The following is a 17,634-nucleotide window of genomic DNA, read 5'->3' as shown; positions in this document are numbered from 1 at the left end:
TAAAATTTATTCAGAATTCTGTGAAACACTAGAACAAGATAGTTCCTCAACATGTCAATCATGATCTTTTATTGTCATAAAAAAAACATGTATGCAGCAAGTGAGAAACATGGACCAGGGAGGCATCACTGAACAAACCATATGATTTTTTCTATCATAAGAAATTACCTACAGAAAATCACAGGCTGGGTTCACACACCGTAGATGATCATAAAATGCTTTGTTTAATCTGGCTTGGAATGCCATCTGGGCCTAGCCATTGTGGCTTGTAAAAGACCATTACTTATTAAGGGGTTTTGGCTTATTCAATAAGCCATGATTAAAAAACCATAGCTAAGTGCGAACACAGCCATCATATCTGAAATGGTCAGCTTTTCCAGACGCCCCAATCAAGAGGACACCCTTCAGCATCTGTTAAGAAGTTTCCCGGGAGACACAAAACAGAAGCTTCATCTCTACAAAACGGAATGTTTTGATCGATTGATACATTTCAATGTCCTCCCACAGAGAAAATTCCCTGGGCAATATATGATGGGGGGGTGGGGCAGGACAAGCATCGACGCACATTAAGGTTCCCCCCCACGCAAGGAAAATAGATGGACGAACAGCCCTATTGCTCGCCTGTAATGCGGGTTCTTGTTGGAGGAGAATGAAAGATACCCCCCCCCCAGTTCCGGCTGGGCCACACCCTCCGTTTCCCACCCCACCTCCGCTCACCTTGAGGGCGTCATTCTCCTCCCGCAATTTCTCCACCTCCTCCAGCAGCTCCTGGGGCCGCCGAGGGTTCAAGCTCGAGACCCCATCCGGGGCTCGGCCACGGCCATTGCCCTCTCCGACCGCTCCCAGCGCCATTGGCGAAGGGGTGGAAGAGGAGGAGGCCGCGGACGGGGCACCGCCGTCCAGGTCGCCGTCTGGGCTTTGCATCTGGGCCGCCGCGCCACCCCTTTCTCGCGACAGAACGGGAGGCGCTCACTTCGCAAGCATCCTCGTGCTGTGCCGCCGCCGCCGCCCACCCCCCGCCGGGGCCCTGCCCAGCCCAGCCCAGCCCAGCAAGAAGATGGAGGAACCGGGCCGCCTCCCTCTCCCCTTGCAGAAGCCGTTTCAGTTGCTGGGCAGCAGAGAGAGAGGCCCCCGGCTTTACCCCGGCCGGCCGGTCCCGGGTGGCGGCTGCGGGCGCTGCGAGCGCGACGTCTCTGGCAGGTCTCCGCCGCTTGTCAGCTGCTTGTCCCCTCCCACTCCCCCCCCCCGCCCTCAGCCCAGGCGGGATGTCGCCCTGGCTGCTGCCGCGCCGGTAGGGACTGCCGGGCAATCGAGCTCTGGAAGCCACCGCCGCCACCACAACAGCAGCAGCTGCGGAGAAGTCTGTGCGGGGTGAGTGAGCAGCTGGGGAGGGGAAGGCTTCGGCGCGGCGGAAGGGAGGCCCGCGCGGCTGCTCCTTTCGGCGGCTGGTCCAGCCAAGTCTCCGGCTCCCCGCGGACAGCCTGTCTCTCGCTGCTTCCCTCTCGGAAAGGCCGGCTCTTTCCAAGCGCTGCGCGTCACCTGAGGGCTTACGTGGAAATCGCCGCAGTGCCGGGCCAAAGCCGTTGCAGAGAGAAACTGCTGAAGCTGAGCCGAAGTTTGAGTCCCTCGTACATTCCTGTTAAAACGACCTTATTTGGACAAAGTCGGTGACTTTTCAGAGTAGACTTCTCCGCTGGTTTTAGGAACAAATCCCTTTACTGAAGCGTTTGTTGCAGGATTTCTTTATTTTTGTGAATGAAAGGTCTATGTTGCTCTGGGTACCGTTCGTTTTATCTACTTTAAATTATTTCAATTTTAAAAAAAAGATTGAAGCAAATGTGCTGCAGAACACCTGTCTCAAGCATCAGCTTTTTTTCCAAAAATACTCCCAGGCCCTGTGTACATCCAGGAGGTGATTTCGGAAAATAAAAATGAAAGGGGACTGCACTCCAGTGGTTTTTTTTTTTAATATGTCTACTTACCCAATAAAAAGAAAACAAGAGTGATGCAGTGCCCTTGCATTCTGGCATGGGTGTGTTGATGAGCTTTGGCCATGGAGGCAGTTGTTTTGTGAAGATGACAAACATGCTTGAAAATACCAAATGTGCTTTCACTCCCGATAGATTGGGACCACTGTTCCATTTACACAGAAGGTGCTGAAATAATATTAGTCTAATATTAAATGTTAATATTAAATAATATTAATCTAATATTAAACTTGATTAGTTCTATTAATGAGCTACATGCAAACCAACCTCGCAAACAATTTTCAGGAAGCACAAGCTTTAAATAGTGATTAGAATGGCAACCTATGATTTGGAAGACCCACATTCAAATCCCTACTCTGCTGGGCTTCCAGTAGGGAATGGCAGACTGAGCAGCTGTGCCCGCAGGCTTAGTGGGTGGAGCTGACAACACAGTAACTTTTTTCAGGCTCAGGCAGGTTCTCCTAAAGCCCAAAAACGTTCTCTGGATAAAGGAAAACGCCTGGAACCATCCCATCTGTCCTCCGGACAGCTGCTTGCAGCCAGAAGATTGCAAACAGCACTTCATGTTCGACTGGTAAGAGCCAGCTGGGAGGCGGGAACATCATCACTTTCTGAGCCATGCTGTAGCCTTAAAGGGACACTAAGACTGGCCACCCCATTTCTAGATCACCAAATATGTATGTTTGTATGTTATTTATTTATTTATTTCGTATATGTACCCCAAGAGAGGCTTTCTAAAGCAAGGAGAAGCTGACTCTCTTGGTACTTGTTATTTCTGGGATTACTTCTTAAACATTTTTTTAAAAGTTTTGGACTTTTGCTGGTCAAGCTCCTAGGGAGCACCATAATCTACTCTGAGACATGGAGAATTTTAAACAGATTTTTTCTGACTTGACCAAGATTTTAAACAGATTTCTTCTGACTTTTACCAAGCTTTTATGCAAGATATTCAGGATATCGTGGAAAATATGAGATTTAAAATGTGCCATCAAGTTGGGGATGCAGTGGATGAAACTAAGGAATTCAACAGCGATAAAAATGTTTCTTCTAAGAGTGATATTGGGATTTTTATTGAGATACTTGATGAAGATCGGATAGTGAACTTGGAGAAATTTAAGGGAGAGAGAGATCTGCAAGTCACAAGTGAAATTGACTTTCTGGTGGAATGCCATGAAAAGCTGGAATTTTTGAGAGGGGCAGTCGGGCTGTTTGATTCTTTTAAGAGGAAAGTTCTCTGCACATTGTGGGGATATGTAACTGCTTTGGTTTATTTTGAAGTGGGATAAAGGTTGAAGAATGTTCATCTGGTTTGCTTTAAGGATTTGATTGATGCTATTTGCCTTTAAAGATTTGGATTAAGATTATTAAAGTTATAAAACTGTTTGGATGGTTTTAAGGATTTGATTTAAGGTTACCATTTTGAATTGTCTTTGTTTTTTGGGGTTTATTAAGATTAAGATTATTAAAACTGTTGTATTGTCAAGTATAATAGCAGACAATCTATGTGCTTTTTAATTTGATTCTTATTTTAGTAGACAGAAATGTATAGAATAGCGGTAGGAAGGGAATAATTAAATATGTGTTATCTTTTAGAGGGGAGGAAGATGTTTAGGAAGTTTATATGAAATTTTATTTTTCTTTTTTTAATATAAGTGGGAGGAGTAACTGTACTTAGTGACTTTTATTATGTGTCAAAGTGGAATGATTTATAGAAATAATGTGGTTTTGGTTTAATATAGAGTAGGATTGATTATGGCAATTTTTGTATATCATTTTGGTATATCCTTGCTGTTTAACATCTTTCTGTAAACCTGAAAAAAAATTCTCTTGTATTTTTGCACCTTTTTAGGGTTTTTTTCCTTCTTTGTAGTTTTTTTGGTTTTTTGTTTTTGTTTTTTTTACTCTTCTCTTGAAACTTAATAAAACTTATTTTTAAAAAAATCCCTACTCTGCTATGAAACCCACAGTGTACCTTTGAGTTGGTGACAATATCTTGGCCTAACTTAGGTAAGTCAGTGAAGGTAAAACAAAGGAGAGAACAAAATATACTATTTCAAGCTCCTAGAAAAAAGATAACATATAAATGCAACAGTATTTTTTTAAACAAATGATGATGGCAACATATTAAATGATCATTCAGCATTGGAAATTACACTTTTTAGAGTCTACATACCAAAAATGAATAAAATACTATAGCAAAATGATAACCAGGTACATACAAATAGAATCAGTTTATTGAAACTGGTATCAGGTCATTACATTAAAGAACTCTCCTATACAGTATATTAAATGTTTAATCTGTCTAAATATAGAAACCCTTCTCTAAATTTCATTAAACAGATTATTTCACTTCCTTACAAGATAAGCAATCTTAGTAACAGTATAGCCCAACCCACTATGACTTGTTTATTCAAAAAGGGAGAAAGTTATGAATTTGTTACAAATTTGTTATGGCTGTATGTTTATCATGTAAAACATGATGTGTTAGTTAATACATGTAAATTTTTAATGCTATAAGATTGGAAGAGAGGACACAGGTGTCATGAAAAATTCAGAGAAAAAGAACACAACACTGAGGAGAAATAACCCATTGTTGAGTTCCAGCTTCACAAGGAGAGAAACAGAGGATAATAGAAAAGTAAGACCTTTTATAAGAATTTTGAATTGTAGAGCAGAAAATTCTAGGACTCTTATTCACTGTCAGGATCTTAAGATCATATAAGGAAAACTGGATAAGTTTGATTGTGTAAGGAGAGCCATTGTTAAGAAAAACTTTTCTTCTTGTGGAGGTTCTTTTGTAGTGGGTCGTTAAGCGAGGACCTCACATGACCATGACTTCTGACTTCCTGCCAGCTTCCCCATTGACTTTGCTTGTGATAAGCCAGCAGGGAACGTCAGAAATCGCAATCATGTGACTGTGGCTCTCTGTGACAGTCGGAACTCCAAGAACCGACTCATAAGTTCTCCTTGTTCAGCATTGTTGCAACTTTGAACAGTTGCCGAACGAGTGGTCGTAACCTGAGGACCACCTGAAAAATGATTCTAGAAATTAGTGCCTTGCTGCATGCCAGCTCAGTTTTTGTTGAAAATTAAAATGATCTTCAAGACATTTAAAAAGTAGAGTGAAAGGAGGTCTGGTGAGTAAAAAGAGAAGTGTCCATGATCATATTGATATCTAAGGTTGCCATTTTGGTTCCTAATAAAGGAAAATGATGCTCTTGGTTGATGGATTTAGCCACTTGTCAAGTTGCCTGGCTGACAGGTTGCAGGCACTGAGGTATTGTCTGCCTGTGCCCAAAATGTGGGCTATTTCTGAATGTGGGTCAAGCATTCTGAATGAGTGCTAAAGCTCTGAGTAGAGGAAACCCAGTTGACAGGCTGAAGGCACAAAAGAGGTATTGCACAGAGACTCAGGAATAACTAGAAGAGCCTTATTGTGGGCAGATTAACCCTAGTGATGTCAGCCCTATGAGGCAGACCAGACCAGGAAACTGACTCCACAGGAAGACTAGAACTATTGTTTACTGAGGTAGGCTATACAGTAACAGACTCTTGCGAGTCTGACTCTGCTTTTCCTCCCCTCCCTCTTATACCCCCATCATGGGTCAGGGAGGGGCCAGCCTGAGACTCTTCTTAACACTGTCCTTCTTCTCAGGACTTAAGGAGTACTTCTGTCCTTTTTGTCTGCATAACAGATTCTGAATATTTGCTTCAATGATATCTCCCTGGTTCTCTACAAGTGACAAGCAGAGTTTGCTTGTGGGGTAAAAAACCAAAGATGATTAAATGTGAGAAATGGCCAGAAAATTGCAAGAAAGACTTTAAAACTCTAGAGGGCACTCCAGTGTAAGAAATAGTAGTAACAACAACAACAGCGCCCAATATTCTTCTGAGTCAGATGGAGAAAATAAAAGACCAAATGAAGAATAGAAAAGAGACATGGCAAGGCAAAGTATTACATGGCTAGTACATAAAAAAAACCTAGCTGGCAAAGCACATAACAAGACCTGGCAATGGCTTAGAGCAGGAAAGTTGAAAAAAGAGACAGAGGGGCTGATTCTGGCTGCACAAGGCCAAGCCTTAAGAACAAATGCTTATTAAGCCAGAATTGAGAAGACAGCAGTAGGCAGCAAATGCCGTCTCTGCAAAGAAGCTGAAGAAACAGTGGACCACCTGGTTAGCTGCTGTAAGAAGTTTGCACAGACTGATTACAAACAATGGCATGACGAAGTAGCAACAATGGTGCATCGGAATATCTGCAGGAAATACCACTCGCCTGCAAGCAGGAACTGGTAGGACCACAAAATAGACAAAGTAATAGAAAATGAAGAAGCCAAAGTGCTCTGGGACTTTGGAATTCACACACAGACTTGCATTTGCCACACAACACCCCAGACTTAACAATTGTTGCTAAGAAAGACAAAAAAGTCTGGATAGTGGACATTGCAATACCTGGAGACAGTGGAATAGAAGAGAAAGAACTGGAGAAAACAAAATATAAAGACCTGCAAATAGAAATAAAATGACTGTAGCAAAAGCAAGCAAAGATAGTACCAATAGCAATAGGCCCCTTGGGTGCAATTCCAAAACATCTGGAGCACCACTTGAATATCATCGGCATTGACAAAATCACTATCAGTCAATAGCAAAAGGCAGCTTTACTTGGAACAAATTATACCTTTAATGTTATTTTTTTAAAAAATCTGCCTGTCCCAGGTCCTTGGGAAGGACTTGATAGGTGGACAAAAATGCCAAACCAGTCTAAACATCTGGCTGACTGTGTGACCAACCATAATAACGCCCAATATCTTCTGAGTCTAGCTTGACTCCTGGTGACAGTTTTCTTAAGAGCAATCATTAAAGTGATTTTCTCTTGCCTTCTTTGATGTTATTGACTGTCCAGTCTAGCCTACAGCCTTTAGTCCTGGGTTTGCCTGAAAACAGAATGAAAACTAAAATATAAAGATAACATGAATGGTTATCTCAGTAATAAGCTTGGATCCCTGTTCGGTTATTGCAGCCCTCAGTCCCTGTTGAAAGAAAATGGGGATTTATGATCTACACATATAAAACCAAAGCCATCTGCAATGTCTTGTTTTGTACTAAGTTTTGGATTCAAGATACAATACATGCCTGTGACACATGCTAGACTTTAATCTGCTCAGAAGGAAAATTTGCAGGCTTCAATCGATTCAGGGTGAAAACAGTGTGTGCCCATTTGACTACAAATGATTTTCAGCCATTCATAAGTGAAAAGACAGAAATGGAGCTTAGGTACAAGGACATCCATAGGAACTATTGACAAGTCTCTTTATCCATAGAAGGTAATACCAATGTTTCTTGTCCTAACCTTAAATTAACATTTGATCACATGTTTTTGTGCATTTATGCTTTAATAAAACTTAATATTTTTGTGAGCTATTTCATTTTTTTTAAGTTCCATTTTCTCAACATCCTAGAAAGCTGGTTTATGCATCAAGCTTTCTGTGTCATTTAATTTTCTCTGTTTAATTCAGTAAGTCTCATAATACATTATACAGATTTGGGGCTGATATCCAAAATAAAATTCATTTGCTTGTTATTTTGCAACTTTCAGTGTAAGTTTTTACAAAATTTCCATATAAAATTTAGAAATAATATTTTTAAACGACATAAGAATGAAAGTATCTCCTGAAAATAAATTAGAGATTTTAGTTTGATGTCCCCCTACTCAAAGATGGAAAGGTTCCCAGTACTTTTTAGAAGGAAACTATATTTCAGATTAAAAAGCCCAGGAACTGGGGGATGGGAAGTGTCAAAAAGTCACAATTTGACAGGTACAACTGCTCACTAAAACCATGCCCTTTTTACATGCATAGCACGTGGGATGCATGTAAAAAGGGGGTGGGACTTTAATATGTGGTTGTGGCTGTCTTGACTTTTTTGACCCTCCTGTGGACACCTCTGGCCCAGTTATTTGTATTTCTGTTTGTTTACAAATGTTTATCTACAAACAGGGAAGTGTATATTTACATTTATAACAGCAAGTGATAGGTGATGCATATACGAATCGTGAGCCCATATAACTCTGAAATACAACATTTCCCTAAACTCTCCTTACCACACACAAACTTACTTGTTTCTTCCTACAGGCATATGTCAATCCATTCATATACATTACCTTCAACCTTCAATAACTACTGAAGTCAGAAAGGAAAGCTGTTTTCCTCAGAGGTCTGCATGATTGCCAGCAATATATCCAGATCTGAATGTACACTTTTTTACATAGAGAGATTTAGCTTCTTAAAAGGAACCATTAGCATCCACTAATTACTGCCAGCTTCTTTGTTTCTCCAGTAAAATACAGTTATCAGCAGGAGTATTTGCTTTCTCATGTTGTTGTTTGTTGTTTATTCGTTTAGTCGCTTCTGACTCTTCCTGACTTCATGGACCAGCCCACGCCAGAGCTTCCTGTCGGTCGTCAACACCCCCAGCTCCCCCAGGGACGAGTCCGTCACCTCTAGGATATCATCCATCCACCTTGCCCTTGGTCGGCCCCTCTTCCTTTTGCCTTCCACTCTCCCTAGCATCAGCATCTTCTCCAGGGTGTCCTGTCTTCTCATTATGTGGCCAGAGTATTTCAGTTTTGCCTTGAATATCATTCCCTCAAGTGAGCAGTCTGGCTTGATTTCCTGGAGGATGGACTGGTTTGATCTTCTTGCAGTCCAAGGCACTCTCAGAATTTTCCTCCAACACCCCAGTTCAGAAGCATCTATCTTCCTTCTCTCAGCCTTCCTTATGGTCCAGCTCTCGCAGCCATATGTTACTACGGGGAACACCATTGCTTTAACTATGCGGGCCTTTGTTGTCAGTGTGATGTCTCTGCTCTTAACTATTTTATCGAGATTTGTCATTGCTCTTCTCCCAAGGATTAAGCGTCTTCTGATTTCCTGACTGCAGTCAGCATCTGCAGTAATCTTTGCACCTAGGAATACAAAGTCTTTCACTGCTTCTACATTTTCTCCCTCTATTTGCCAGTTATCAATCAAGCTGGTTGCCATAATCTTGGTTTTTTTGAGGTTTAGCTGCAAACCAGCTTCTGCACTTTCTTCTTTCACCTTCATCATAAGGCTCCTCAGTTCCTCTTCACTTTCAGCCATCAAAGTGGTATCATCTGCATATCTGAGATTGTTAATGTTTCTTCCAGCGATTTTAACTCCAGCCTTGGATTCCTCAAGCCCAGCATGTCGCATGATGTGTTCTGCATACAAGCTGAATAGGTAGGGTGAGAGGATACAGCCCTGCCGTACTCCTTTCCCAATCTTAAACCAGTCCGTTGTTCCGTGGTCTGTTCTTACTGTTGCTACTTGGTCGTTATACAGATTCTTCAGGAGGCAGACAAGATGACTTGGTATCCCCATACCGCTAAGAACTTGCCACAATTTGTTATGGTCCACACAGTCAAAGGCTTTAGAATAGTCAATAAAACAGAAATAGATGTTTTTCTGAAACTCCCTGCCTTTTTCCATTATCCAGCAGATATTGGCAATTTGGTCCCTAGTTCCTCTGCCTTCTCTAAACCCAGGTTGTGCATCTGGCAATTCTCGCTCCATGAATTGCTGAAGTCTACCGTGCAAGATCTTGAGCATTAAGACTTACTGGCATGTGAAATGAGTGCCACTGTTCGATAGTTTGAACATTCTTTAGTGTTTCCCTTTTTTGGTATGGGGATATAAGTTGATTTTTTCCAATCTGATGGCCATTCCTGTGTTTTCCAAATTTGCTGGCATATAGCATGCATTACCTTGACAGTATCATCTCGCAAGATTTTGAACAGTTCAGCTGGGATGCTGTCATCTCCTGCTGCCTTGTTATTAGCAATGCTTCTTAAGGCCCATTCAACCTCACTCTTCAGGATGTCTGGCTCTAGCTCACTGACCACACCGTCAAAGCTATCCCCGATATTGTTATCCTTCCTATACAGGTCTTCTGTATATTCTTGCCACCTTTTCTTGATCTCTTCTTCTTCTGTTAGGTCCTTGCCATCTTTGTTTTTGATCATACCCATTTTGGCCTGGAATTTACCTCCAGCGTTTCTAATTTTCTGGAAGAGGTCTCTTGTCCTTATTCTATTGTCTTCTTCCACTTCCGCGCATTGCTTGTTTAAAAATAATTCCTTATCTCTTCTGGCTAACCTCTGGAATTTTGCATTTAATTGGGCATATCTCCCCCTATCGCTGTTGCCTTTTGCTTTCCTTCTTTCTTGGGCTACTTCTAGTGTCTCAGCAGACAGCCATTTTGCCTTCTTGGTTTTCTCTTTCTTTGGGATATATTTTGTTGCCGCCTCCTGAACAATGTTGCGAACCTCTGTCCATAGTTCTTCTGGGACCCTATCTACTAAGTCCAGTCCCTTAAATCAATTCTTCACCTCCACTGCATATTCCTTAGGGATATTAGTGAGCTCATATCTAGCTGATCTGTGGGTCTTCCCTAATCTCTTTAGTCTGATCCTAAATTGTGCAATAAGAAGTTCGTGATCGGAACTACAGTCAGCTCCAGGTCTTGTTTTTACCAACTGTATAGATGTCCGCCTCCTTTGGCTGCAAAGGATGTAGTCAATCTGATTTCGGTGTTGTCCATCTGGGGAAGTCCATGTATAAAGCCGTCTCTTAGGTTGTTGGAAGAGAGTGTTTGTTATGCAGAGTGAGTTGTCTTGGCAAAATTCTATCAGCCTATGTCCTGCTTCGTTTTGTTCTCCCAGGCCATGCTTACCTGTAATTCCAGGTGTCATTTGACTGCCCACCTTAGCATTCCAGTCTCCCGTGATGAAAATAACATCTCTTTTAGGCGTGTTGTCCAGTAGGTGCTGCAGATCCTCATAGAACTGCTCTACTTCAGCTTCTTCAGCATTTGTGGTTGGGGCGTATATTTGGATCACTGTGATGTTAGATGGATTGCCCTGAATTCGAATTGAGATCATTCTATTGTTTTTTGGATTGCATCCAAGCACTGCTTTAGCCATTTTACTATTAATTATGCAGGCTACTCCATTTCTTCTGTGGTCCTCTTGCCCACAGTAGTAGATCTGGTGGTCATTTGAAGTGAAGTGGCCCATTCCAGTCCATTTCAGTTCAGTGATGCCCAAAATGTCTATCTTTAATCTTGACATCTCACCAATCACCACATCCAATTTGCCCTGGCTCATAGATCTTACATTCCAGGTTCCAATGGTGTGTTGATCCTTAGAACATCGGATTCGCCATTCACCACCAGCACCATCGGCTGCTAGCCATCCTTTCGGCTTTGAGCTAGCTGCGTCATCACGTCTGGGGCTAGTTGAACTCATCCTCTGTTCCTCCCCAGTAGCATTTTGACCATCTTCTGACCTGGGGGTCTCATCTTCCGATGGTATACCGACATATCTCTGGTTGTACTGATCCATTGAGTTTTCACGGCAAGAATACTGGGGTGGGTTGACATTACCTTCCCCAGGGATCGCATTTAGTCTGACCTCTCTGTCATGACCTTCCTGTCTTGGGTGGCCCTTCACGGTTTAGCTCATGGCATCATTGAGGTGCTCAAGCTCCAGCACCACGATAAGGTGACGATCCTTTGCTGAGTTGCTTTCTCATACAAAAGGCATATTATTAGTTTGGTTATAAAAAGCTATTCTTATCCTATATTGGCAGAAAGGCAGTTGCTATAAAAGTATGAGTTGGAGTAATATGTCAGAAGGCAGGTTCTGCACAAAATGTTTGTTTCTGATATTGCTTTGGAATTGTTCATGGGATGAGATAATATGCAATGCAATTCATATTATTTGCTTCATGGCCCAAATGCCTGCTGTTTGTCAGCAATTCCTTTAGCAGCCTCATAAAAAGTCCAGGGCCACCATCAGTTCAGTTTCTCAGAAATTACACCCTGATAACTTCCCTGTTAACCTGAAGAGAAAGTGGATGTCATGAAAAGAAATCCTCCCTAGCTCTCAGAATTGTAAATATTAAGGATTCCCAAACCTGCTGCACCCTAGATATGTTGTATTTTAGCTCCCATTACTTTAGCCAGGCAGCCCACTCCTCCACTGCATAAGCATGGAGAGTTTTAACCATTTATTTCCATATCTTATTTTCTCAACTTGCATTCCGGTATTTGACCTCTGAGTAGTATATGAATGGTGCACCATTTTTAAGCCACTCTTTTGGGTATGATTTATAATGTTGCAAAGTTAATAGATACCCATATTGTCACAAAATTATTCTGGAAAGTTCCAGATCATAAATGTAGAAATAAGATGGGAATGACTAATATGAGATGTTTTACCAGATTAACAAGTGACTCATACATTGCATGAAAAAAAAAACTGGTGTAAATTGTCCATGAATAACCAGGTAAAGATAATTTTTATTCTACCTCTCCAGCAGTTATTTAATGCAAAATATTGTCTATGAATTTATTTATTTATTTATTTGTCATATTTTATTTATGAATACCAAGGCTATTCCTTGAACCAGCTCTAAACTAATCAACTGCATCTCACTCACTCACTTTTCTTCTTTTCAATGATGGTAATTGTGATAAATGAAGAATAAAATATAAAGAGAAGCAATAGTTGCTGGTAGGAGGTATAAAATCCTACTATTGAATTGATTTAAATATCACAGGCAACAAGGAGTAAAGATTGCCTGCCTAAATCTGAGATAGGCAAGTGATAACAATGTAAAATGAATTAGCAAGAAGAGAGGGACTGGGAAAATAAACTTGATTACAAACTTGAGGTTTAGTCTCATTTTGCCATTAAGTGCTCAGGATTTCACTAATATTAAAGGTAACCCTTCGCATCTGTTGGACATTATTAGCACTAACATATTTTGGCCACAAAAATCAAGATGACCAGTTGATGGCAGGAAAAGTGAATCTTTGAGCAGTCATCTGGATTATTGCAGCCTAGACACAGTAATCCTAGATTTGTATTATAATTCTCAGTCTCACTGCTTGATTTCTGTTGCCTCACCATCATAAGAAGTGAGATGAAAGGAGTATGTCAGTGGCATATAGATTAAGTATGGAAGAAATTATTTGTAAAAAAGTTATATTACAGGAAAACTATTAGAATATTGCTAATAGTTGAATTTTGCAGTGAGAGAAATTTTTGTTTTTCAGCTGCTAAATTTTAGAAATATATTAAAGCAGAGAGGTTTATGTATTATACTTGTTCAAGAGAGGTTGTTTTTGTATTGTAGTAAAGGTTGCTCTGATAAAGAAAAGATCAAACAAATTTATTTATAGAAGAAAATTTACTAGTCATCACTAATGAGATAGGATTGAGTTACTTGTGGGACCACCTTCTCCCAAGAACAGCTGTCTGCCCCACATGATCCCATTGAAAGGATATGCTCCAGGTTCCTTCTTTTAAGTCTTGTCATTTTATGGGACCTAGGAAGCATGCCTTTTCTGTGGTTGCCTCTGTCTCCGGAACAATCCTCCCCGCCTCCCCCCCCCCATATACAACAGGTCCCAACTCTTCTCACCTTTAAGAAATCCCTTAAGACCTTGCTTTTCCCCCAAGCATTAAGGGACAGTTGAGTGGAATCCCTTTTTGGTTGTTTTCGAATGATGCTTGGTCACCATTTTATATTTTACATTTTGTCTGTTATATACTGTATATGATTTAATGTTATGTGGTGTTTAGTTCATTGTTTGTTTTTTGTTGTTGTATGCTGCCCAGAGTCACTTATTTGTCTGATGGATCTGATGTAGGGTGAACTTGGGATGGGATTTCTCCTCCTTCATTACAACATTTCTGTTAGGTAGAATCAGAGTTGGCTCAAAATCTGCACTCAGTGTGTGCTCATTAACAGTTCATATCAACTGGTATTAATTCCAGTGCCACAGGGTTCAGTCCTGGACCTTTTACTTTTAACATTTTTGTTAAGGTTTTGTATGAAGAGGTGGAGGAAATGCTTATCTAATTTGCAGATGTTTCAAATTGGCTGAGATAGCTAATACTTTAGAACAGTGTTTCTCAACCTTGACAACTTTGAGATGTCAACTCCATTCATTCATATAAATTGAACAAATGAATGAATGACGAAACTCCCAGAATTCCCCAGCCAGCATGCATCTCTAAGTTGCCAAGGCTGAGAAACACTGCTTTAGATGATGAAAGCAAAATTCAACATGATCCTGATAGGCTACAGAAGTGGACAGAAAAGCACAGAGTGAAATTTAATAAAAATAAATACAAAGATCTTCATTTAGAAAACAGAAATCAGATACACAGGTATCAAATACAGTATAATGTATGAAAAAGATTCCAGAATTCTAGTTACATAACTGCTAAAAGGGCAAATTTAATTTTAGACTACATCAATAAAAATATAATTTTCGAATCACTAGAAGTAATAGTACCAGTCTTTGGACCCCATTTTGAATATTGTATTCTGGTCTGGGCACCATATTTTCAGAAAAATTCAAAGAAACTGGTATACGTTCAGAGAAGGGCGAGAAGGATGATTAGAAGCTAAGTCTTACAAAGAAAGACTGAAGGAACTGTCCATTTTTAGCCTTTAGAAAAGTGACTGAGATGGGATATGACAGCACCCTTCTAGTACCTTAAGGGTTATCACACAGAATGCCAAGAGCCATGTTCTATTGCCCCAGGATGCAGGATATAAATTAATAATCTAACATTATAGGAAGTCAATTTCAGATTGAACATTTTTTAAAACTTCCTGATAGCGTGAGTAGTTCAGTAGTGAACATTTACCAAGGGATATGGTGGGCTCCCTTCACTGGCTGTATGCCCTTATTCATTGAGTAAGGAACTAGACTGGCAGCTTCACTATACTGCAGTCTTCAGTTGCTTGTCTCCCATGCATAATCTGGCTGGAAATGAGGCCAGTTTAAGAAATCTCTTTCCAGATTTCAGCCCCTTCCTTTGTTTTGGCTGCTGTGATGGCTTGATTTCTGTCCTGACCATGTTTTTGTAGCTGCTGATTAGTGGATTCCTCTGCTTCTTTACCTTTCCTGGATCAGTAGAAAAAGAAAGAAACCCACACAGTTTTACTCTTTTTCCTGAGCCAAAAGGGAAAGTGACAAAATTCTAGATAAAGGGGGTATTCCTACCACAGGCCCATTAGCCAACTGGAGGGGAAGGATTTGCTTAGAAGGAACTATAGCACAGCATAGAAACCAGACGGCATGGCTTGTAGGTGGCTCAAGATGGAAAAATGTACTTTTGACTTGCAGCCCAAAAACCATGGCAAAGATAGTTTTAGCTACTTGCTGGGGGTGGCGTAGGATGATGTCATACATCGTGCCTTTCAGAGATGGTGGGTGGCTTGCGCTCCTGCTGGGATAAACTGGAAAGCTCAATCTGCCCCCAGTAGCCTTTCCAACTATAATATTATTGAAAGAGACAAAATAAGGTGAATTCTTAGCCATATTCAAGGATAGAATTATCATTAATAATATGCTGCATCTAGAGATGTGGATATTCAGGTTTATTGGCCTGAATCTAAGTAAAACTACTTTGTAGTATATTATAAACCCTTCTTTTTAGTGCTAAATTTTATTATTCCTTCAGATGTTAATCACTGTATCAGTGAAGAATCCTGAGCAAAACAAAACCACACACACACACTCCTCGCAAAGAGTAGAAGCACTGAATTTGATGGCACAGGGTAGTTCTAGATTTTGCATCTTTTGCAGATGTTCATTATTTTAACCTACCAAAGTTCAGTGCCCAGAAAGGCATACAAAAAAATTTCATGATTTATCTAAGAGGAATTCTGTATCTAAATTGTTACAATTATTACAAGGCATGCACTTCTATGCAAACTTTAGGCATAGTTTTCTTCACTTCTTATAATCTCTGTAAAATAAAATCCTGAAAGCCTCAGAAGTGTTAACATAACTTTGTTTTTATTATTGCTGGTGAAAGACGCATATATTCTGTTTGACTATATCTGCAAGATTTGGAGCCTATGAAGACATCAACAACTGGGGATGTTTCACACATCGGTGATGGCCAAAAGAATCATCATACAACTTTAGAAGGAAAATGATTGGCAGCAATGGATTCAGACACATGCAGGATAACCATATCTTGGCTTCAAACATCTAGATGAGCACATGATGGCAGCAAAAGTTAAGAATTTTCTTTACTTCTCTGATAACATCCAGTGATTGTCTGGAGTTTGTAACCTAGATATGATAAGCTTGCATATATTTGATATGTTAGCTGTTAAATTAGGCTTTTTTTTCAGCAAAGGAAGAAGAATGTTGAGCTATCTGGACAAATTTGGGGATGTTGATTCATGAGATAAACATTGAGGTATTCTCTTACATGGTCAGCTTGCAAAGTACGGGCACACTGTTTGCATACTAAACAGTGTTGACATGTAATAGCCTCAGGTAATGGATAAAAACTCTTATGTCTTTGTCTAGCACAGCTGGTGATTGCTGGGTATTAATAGACAGGATTAGCAAATGCAGCAGACAGCAAATCTCCTATTTATTGCTTTAGCTTCCCCTTTGCTATCAGTCTCCAGGCTCAGCTCCACAGAATACAGAGCAGAGGTTTTAGACAGAGAGCAGTCAGCTTCCCCCTGTGGGACTCATAGGGACTGGGGGAAAAGAGCAAGTCCTGGGTTCTAGGAAACCTGAAGATGTCTTTCCAGGTTTCTGTTCAGGCACCCTGGAGGAACAACAATATTACCATTTTAAATAAAGACCACCCAGTCTCTGAACAAGGAGAAACAATTATTGGCTTTTATCTGCTCGCTCTAGGTATGTATGGTTATGGTGTCTGTTTGCTTTATGAAATGAAACATACAGGCGATGTTTAAATTAGACTCATTAAAGAATAAGAGTCCATTTTCTTTTCTTGTGCAGTTGTTAGGAGAGCAGGACAATAATATATGTTTATCTTAAAGTAAACAAGATTTTGGAAAGGTGGGAGAGAAAGACAAGATTATCAGTCCAGTCTGCTATTCAGGTAAGTTGGACTAGAAACTGATGAAGTCCGGGCTGCAAATATTTTTCTTTCCAAAGCTAAGCTGTTTGATGCAAACTTTTCCCAACCCATTTGCATGAGTGCTAGTCCCAATCTATTGTTTTTCAAGAACTATTACTTGTGACCTTCTCAGGGGTATCTGCAGGGGATGTCAAAAGAGGCAAGTTGTTGGCTGGGCTGTGCATTCAAAACCCCATCCGTTTTTTGTGTGTTGCAGAGATGGAAGCAGGTGGTAAGTTCCCTGGAGGAATTAATTCTGTCTGGCTTCAATTGGCAGGCAGGTCTGGAACCAATCAGGCAAGCTCACAAAACTCCAAGAATTTCGAATAAGTAGTTTTCATTGAAGAAAATATAGGAAGCCATTACCTAAGAGTTCCAGTGACTGCTGTGTTTCAAGAGCAAGTCCAATTTATAGAATCCATCGTTACATTCTTTTGATCCTCTTCCTCTTTCTTGCCCTATACAATGGGCTGCTGCTCTTTGGGGCAGGAGGCCCAGATTCCATCTGTTCCTTGGTTTGGCAGTGGTCAGATCTGCCATCGTGTTGTTTCTCTCTGTCTTTGTGAGAAGTAACTAATTTTGTGTGATAAAGCAATACTGCAAAGAAGAGAAGGCCTGATTGGAAGAAATAGAAAAGGATGCTCTAGGGAT

At 40.6% G+C, this 17,634-nt stretch overlaps 1 protein-coding gene across 3 annotated transcripts in view; it reads right to left on the bottom strand.

The window, feature by feature from the left end:
* The window catches only part of LOC134499168 (microtubule cross-linking factor 3-like), a 30,729-nt gene extending 29,746 nt beyond the window's left edge, over window positions 1-983 (bottom strand). For all 3 annotated transcript variants that reach the window (XR_010068099.1, XR_010068098.1, XM_063305774.1), the window contains exon 1: window positions 718-983. Coding sequence is in view for 1 of the 3 variants with exons in the window: in XM_063305774.1 (XP_063161844.1) it covers window positions 718-924 (207 nt within the window). In the remaining 2 variants the exon portion in view is untranslated. The remainder of the gene's footprint in view (window positions 1-717) is intronic.
* Window positions 984-17,634: the final 16,651 nt, after the last annotated feature.

The sequence above is a fragment of the Candoia aspera genome, chromosome 1, assembly GCF_035149785.1.
Source record: "Candoia aspera isolate rCanAsp1 chromosome 1, rCanAsp1.hap2, whole genome shotgun sequence".
Classification (NCBI taxonomy): Eukaryota; Metazoa; Chordata; class Lepidosauria; order Squamata; family Boidae; genus Candoia; species Candoia aspera.
Note: the sequence above shows the minus strand (reverse complement) of the source record. Positions and strands in the feature narration are given on the sequence as shown.